Source organism: Euleptes europaea, chromosome 9 (assembly GCF_029931775.1).
Source record: "Euleptes europaea isolate rEulEur1 chromosome 9, rEulEur1.hap1, whole genome shotgun sequence".
NCBI classification, from domain to species: Eukaryota; Metazoa; Chordata; class Lepidosauria; order Squamata; family Sphaerodactylidae; genus Euleptes; species Euleptes europaea.
Genome location: NC_079320.1, coordinates 72315454 through 72322577, shown reverse-complemented (window position 1 = coordinate 72322577; position 7124 = coordinate 72315454). Strand labels below are relative to the sequence as shown.

General features: G+C 43.0%; 1 protein-coding gene across 1 annotated transcript; it reads right to left on the bottom strand.

Annotated features, from left to right (window-relative positions):
- Window positions 1–4249: 4249 nt before the first annotated feature.
- Window positions 4250–6598, bottom strand: LOC130482390 (toll-like receptor 1). The gene has a single exon (XM_056855098.1). It carries the CDS (start codon window positions 6596–6598, stop codon window positions 4250–4252), a length of 2349 nt encoding a protein of 782 aa, XP_056711076.1.
- Between the last annotated feature and the right edge of the window lie 526 nt (window positions 6599–7124).

Sequence of the window (7124 nt, the reverse complement as noted above, 5' to 3'; positions counted from 1 at the left end):
GCAGCGGTGGAGGCAGCTGGCATGCAGACTAGGGTTGCCAACCTCAAGGTAATAGCTGGAGATCTCCTGCTATTACAGCTGTTCTCCAGCCAATAGAGATCAGTTCCCCTGGAGAAAATGGCCACTTTGGCAATTGGACTCTATGGTATTGAAGTCCCTCCCCTTCACAAACCCCGCCCTCCTCAGGCTCTGCCCCAAAAACTTCCCACCGGTGGCAAAGAGGGACCTGGCAACCCTAGTGCAGACATTGGTCATCAACTCTTAGGGTTACCAACATCCAGGTGGTGGCTGGAGATCTCACGCTATTACAACGGATCTCCAGGCAACAGAGATCAGTTTACCTGGAGAAAATGGCTGCTTTGGAAGGTGGACTCAATGAACCTCATTGAAGTCCCTCCCCTCCCAAACCCCACCCTCCTCAGGCTCCGCCCCCAAAATTTCCAGGTATTTCCCAGCCCGGGGCTGGCAACCCTATCAACTCTCCCAAGCCAAGTGGCCCCTGAGGCACTGGCAGAGTCACTGGAGCTTGGCTCTGTTTGCCCCTTGCTGCCAGTGGCCCTCTAAGGCAGAAGCCCACCATCCAATTTCCCTGTAAGTTCAATAGCCTCTCCACCCCTGATGTTGGATGAAAATGCAGCCTGATCATTATATCCTCGCTTCTACTTTCAACTTTTATGTTTCCGGGCCAGTTGCCAAAAATTGAAGATACGTGTGCTATGGTAGCCAAGGGTGCAGCAGTTTATTACCCTTGCTCAAATATTCAGTATACTTTTTCTTATGGAAAAAGAACTAATTTATATTTTAATTACATATATAGGCCAATTAGTAAAATTTTATACACTAAGTTATAATTAAAGCATTTAATGCTGTTCAATCAGTTAAAAATAGAGTTAATAGGAAAGTGCTTGTTGCACATATTTCAATTCCCCCCTCCCCAAATTTCCCTCTTTTTTCCAGGAAAAAAAAGAAGTCCCCCTCCTGGCTTCAAAATTTTCAGAAATTTTACATCTCTAATCTTGATCACTGTTGATTTTGTATTGTTCATTTGATGTATTGATATGGCGGTTGTGCTTCTATAGGGATGTATTTTAATCTATCTTTCATTCCATCGTACAGGCGAAGGAAAGCACAAGTGAAAACTAGACGAAAAAATAAAAGGCAATTTGTGTAACAGACCAAGGCATCCCAAATATGCAGTGGGACTTTTTAAAAAACCACTGGGCGTGTGGGGGGATTTCCATACTTGTTGCCAGGCATCATGAGGCACGGTGCCAAGGACTGGTGTGGCATCACTTGGGTTTTTGTTTACTAAAACACTTGCCTTTACCTCATGGTGAACCCAAGGGGGTTAACCCTAAAGTAATGGCAAGAGCCTGTCACCTTTTTTCTGACAGGGCTCCTGTTTCTCAAATGGCCACAGGGCAACTAGATCATCAGCAAAACCTTTTTCAATCATTGCATCAGTATGCAGGGAAGGGCTTCAGCTGCTGAAAATGACTGTTCAGAAGAATTTCATTCAATCAGGAGTGTAATGGGATGTTAAAACAGCCCTAGAGCATGCTGGAACCACTCGGTTCAGATCTGGGTCATGGCGATGAAGAAGAGTTGGTTGTTATATGCCGACGTTCTCTACCACTTAAGGGAGATTCAAACCGGAATTCAAATCACCTTCCCTTCCCCTCCCCACAACAGACAGACTGTGAGGTAGGTGGGGCTGAGAGAGCTCTAAGAGAGCTGTAAGTTTCCCAAGGTCACCCAGCTGGGCTTCCTGTGTAAGAGGGGGGAAACAAATCCAGTTCACCAGATTAGCCTCCGCTTCTCATGTGGAGGAGTGGGGAATCAAACCCGGTTCACCAGATCAGACCCCTGCTCCAAACCACCGCTCTTAACCACTACACCGTGCTAGCTCTCATACCACGCTGGCAACGTGTGGGATGAGCTTACAGCAGGGGAGCTCCCAGGCCAGCCTGTGTAGCCGAGGACACCAAAAGCCCTCACACTTGGAATGCCAGCCTCCAGGTGGGACCTGGCGATCCCCTGGAATTATAGTTAATCTCTAGACTGCAGAGACCAGTTCCCCTGGAGAAAATGGGTGATTTGGAGGGAGAACTCAATGTCACTGTGCCCCACTGAGGACCTTGTCCTCCCCAGGCTCCATCCCCAAATCTCCAGGAGTTTCCCAGCCTGGAATTTGGCAACCCTTACCCCCCCCATCCCCCACCGGAGGCCAGGGAGGACCTGGAAACCCTATGTCTCCTCTGTGTCTGCCCTAGGGTAGGCATCATCAGCTTTCCATAAACATGCTGGGAAGTTTTCAGAACATTCCCCTAAGAGAAACTGAAAGCCAATGAAAGCCAATACAGAACTAGTTGTACAAGTAATTTTGATTTCCAAGAGAATTTTCTCGTAGAAGTTGTCATGCAGCAGCAAAACCCAGGGCAGTTTTTTCAGCAGCAGCAAAAGGGAAAGCACGCTGTGGTACTAACTACTAGCATAGTTGAGAAGAATTAAATCAACACGGGTTTCTTCCCCAATCGACCAATCGTTCCTTGTTTGTTACAATCACAGATCAGCCAAGATTGATATCCAGAGGGCGTCATCAAAACATTTACATACAGTAAAATTTCAGAGCCATAACAGGCTGATTTCAAGATGCAGACATGATTAATAAAAACTTTTCTTTAGAAAGGGGGATGATTTTTTTTTTTTTTTTTTACAAACTTGCAATCCTTGAGAAAAGAGTCTGGAAGACAACAGAGAATGTAGGTTTTGCAAATCCTCTAAATGCTGAACTATGCAGAAAGTTCTACAACTTGTCATTAACTGGAAGACATGGGGAAAGGGAAGAAAATATTGTGAGGAAGTTGGCAAAGGAAGAAAAGACCTCTAAAAGAAAACTAGCACTGAAGAAGAAACCGCCTGTCATTTCTTTACCTGCTTCACTGTGAGGGAACGGCTGCCTTCCTCTTTAACTGCAGACAGGAGGAAACACCCAAGCACAGAAAGGGGACAGGGCAGTTGTGTGACAGCTTCCTTCTTGACAGGAATAAGAAGCTGTTACTGGCCACCTTGGAGTTGATGGGAGGGCCAGACAGAAACAGCTCTCCCTCTGTCCGCCCTCTCTCTTCCCACTCCAAAAATGTGACGCTTGGGGTTCGTTTTGTTTTTTGGCTTCAGGTATGAGGAAGTTGGTTTACTGACTTACAAAGGCAAACTTTCCGGAGTTTCTGTTTGTCTTTGCAATACTAGTTCTGTCAGTGTAAAGCTGGGTTTTAATAATACTGAAGGTCTCCCTTTTACTTTTACTTCTCCTTCCAATCCTACCCTCAAAACACATCTTTCTGTATTTCTGCTCAAGAGGCACTTCAAGAGGTTTTGTTTCAGGAGCAGAGCTAGGGAACAAAAGGAAATAAACAAAAAATATGCAGACAGCTGCTTCTTATCTGCTTATCTCAGAGCATCCTTTGGAATTCCAGCTGGATTCATGTGGAGAAGTGGGGAATCAAACCAGATCAGAGCCTGCTGCTCATGTGGAGGAGTGGGGAATCAAGGCCAGTTCTCCAGATTAGTCTACTGCTCCTAACCACACCACACTGGCTCTTATTAGAGCATAACACCCACACAATGAATTCAATAGGACTTGCTTCTGCATAAACACACTTAGGACGAAGCAGCAACTCTTAGCTGAAAGCAATTGGTACTTAAGTGATGTCCTTTCTAATCTGTTCCCTTGTTTTCAGGAATGGGCTGTTAACCACTAACTTCGCATATTGAACTCACCCTGGGCTCATTAACGAAACTGTTTCTTGTGAAGCCTTCTTTTCCTCATCACTACAAACTTTTTTTGCCTTACTGGAAAAATGAAGGAATATAACTAGTTCAACAATTGTTATAATAGTATATTTACTGTGTGTCAGTGTTATAGTGGCATTTGTATTTAGCCTTTTGGAATATATTTTTGCACTGCTTATTTTGTACGTTGCCAGTTTTGTTTACGCTAAGAGCAGCCCATATATCATGCAACTTAATTTGAGCTTTATGACACTGACTGACATCCTGCCTAAGGGTTCCTGAGACTGCATGCAAAGTCTGCAGTAATGCTGGTCAGCTACCTCAGACATGATCTTAGAATGCTGGTCACTGTGTTTGAGGTTGTTTTCCCAACTGGTAGGTGCATATAGGACACCTGCTTGCTTTAAACTTTATTCATTTCATAGAAATCATAAAAGAACTTTCACATAACACTTATTCATGTCTCTGGAAGCCTAATATGAACAGCAGCCCTAAGATTCGCCCAGAAAAGTCCATGCTTGCTCTTCTCTGCTGGCCACTCCATGTAGGTTCTCTTTGCCATGAGAGCTTTTAGCTTGTAATACTTTGCAGGAATGATGTAGGGTGGGATTGGTTCTAGCAAGAGGAGGATCAAACTGCTGGTGTTTTCCCTGAATAGCTTGTGATGGGCAAAGTACAGCTCATAATGACACCATTCACTCTGAACAAAATTGGGAGACAACACAAAGATGGATCGGTAACTTTTCTCAATGCAGTCTATGATATTCTCTACAATGCTCTTGCCCGCAATGAAGTTCCTTTCATGTTGGCAGATCCGTATGGAACCATCCTCCTTCTCCAAGTTTGGAATCAAGACATTCTTCACCCAGTCAGAATCATGCTCACTGTACGAGATAAAGGCATGGAATTCTATATCATCAGGAAAGTCTTCAGGATAATTTTTCCAAATCCTGCGTTTCACTTGAGTCCACTGCCACATCATCTTCAAATACCAAGGGATGTCCAAATAGATGCACAGGAAGCAAACGATAGCCACAGAGACCACTATAATAACTAGAACGACAGCAATCAAAAGTGTTAAGTTGCAGACAAGTTCAGAGACATGAAAATCCTCTAACCAGATTCCTCTTACGTCTTCTGGGTATTCACATTGATAAAACTCAGGCCAGCCAACCAATACCACTAATCCTTGTTTTCTAAGATCGATAAACTCTCTTATTTCACAGGAACACCTGAACGGGTTATTCTCTGCTTTAACTTCTCTGATCCTTGGACAGGTATGGTAGAATTTGGAAGATGGTGCGACTATTGAATTATTTTCTGTATTCAGTAATCTCAGACTTGTAAACTGACCACACCCAGGCAGATCAGTTAGCCTATTAAAAGCCAAATTCAGTTCTTCCAAAGCTCTGAGCTCAACAATCTCTTTGGGGATTCTTGAAATTTGGTTGTGTTGAAGATCAAGCTTTTGGATGTTGACTGGCAAACAGTGAAAGACGGAATCAGACAACTGGTTCGATGACAAATTTAGTTCAGCCAGATTTTCACCCCAGTGGCACCCCTTCTCATGGTCTTTGTATTGCAATAAATTCTGGCTCACGTCCAAATATTTCAGAGACTTCATGTGGCTGGTCATTAAACTCATTTTTATTAGATGTTTAAGCTGATTTACTGGTAGAATAAGCATTTCAAGGAGGGTCAAATTATTGCAGCTTTCAAACACTGCATCTGTTAAAAGGTTATAAGAAAAACATAGGTAGGTAAAATGACTGGGTTTGGAAGGGCAAAGCATGTGTATCAGCTTTGCACCGGAAATTGTCAATGCTGTGATGTTCATGTCTGAAAATATCCTATACATGTACTGTGGGTCAGATTTAATTGAAGTGATTATCGTCTGTTTAATTACCAATGTTTTTAGAGATGTTTCAGTATAATTAAAATTGTTTGCATTAGTTGCATCCATCCAAGTGGCATTAGAGATAACTAAATGTTCAACAGTTGTTTCCCATGCAGCCTGCAGAATGCTGAGTAATTCTTCCCAGGAACACTGCATATTGTTCAGTGTTAGGTTTAGTAATCTTCCACTTCTGCTGAGCAAGAACATTCTCAACTCATTGACTTGCGTATCATGGATGTTGAACAATTCTAAACTTTCTGTAGCGTTAAGTTCTAGATCTGTGAGAATACGGAAATCTTTGTGGGGGTGTAATACAAGCTGAATGGTCTTTGTGTTGAACACTGGAATACTTTTCGCTTTATATTCAGAGAGGCCTTCTAGGCTCAGGAAGAGAGTATCCAGTAGTAAATGAGCAAGTGCACTGAAATCTGATCCGAGTATCCTTTTAGCACCGAGACCAAGATATTGCAGTTTCGGCATATCAATCTCCGGACAAATGGGCATGTCTGTGTAGTTATTGTAAGTGAGATTCAGATGCCGGAGACTTAGAGCAGGATGACAGGAGAGAGTCTGTAACACGTTGTGTGATAAATCCAGGTGTTCTAAGTCTTCATTGTATTGGAAGACACTGAAGTCAAGCTCTTGGATGACATTATGAGACAGGTTTAATACCTGCAATCTCAAAATATACCTAAACTCTGATATCTGTAGCTGAGAGATATTATTGTGTGATAAATCCAGCACTGTTGTCTCTGCTGGAAGGTTCTTAGGAAACTGATTAAGAAATCTGTTTGAATAGATGGCAGAGAATCCACTTTCCTCAAAAGGCTGAGTATTATTCCAGAAGGCTGTTATAAAAATGAAAACAGTACAGGAGTTCCTGGTAACTGGTCTTCTTGCTTTAGCCATAATGCATAAGAGTTCTTTAAATAAGCTTCGTGGTGACTGTCATCTCTCCATATCAGCCACTGTCCTGTGAACAGAATTTGAATTCGAATATTGTTATAAGCACTTTTAAAGTTTAAGAAGAAGCCGCCCCTATTACTTCTAAATGCTGTAAACTAAACATATATTTTCTATTTCAGTGGGGGGCTTTTTGCCATCAAATCACATCTGACTTATGGCAATCCCTCGTGGGGTTTTCAAGGTAAGGGATGTTCAGAGGTGGTTTGCCACAACCTGCTCCACGTCACAACCCTGGTATTCCTTGGAGGTCTCTCATCCAAATACTTGCCAGGGTCGACCCTGCTTAGCTTCTGAGATCTGACGAGATTGGGCTAGCGTGCGCTGAAGGAAATGTGCTTCCAAAAATTATTTTTAATTACACCCACCTTCTAGTGTGTGTAGGGGACTTCCTGTCTTTTCAGATGGCAGACAGCAATGATCTGACAGACTGGCAGGCAGACCAAATCACCGTCAATAACTTCTGTAGTGT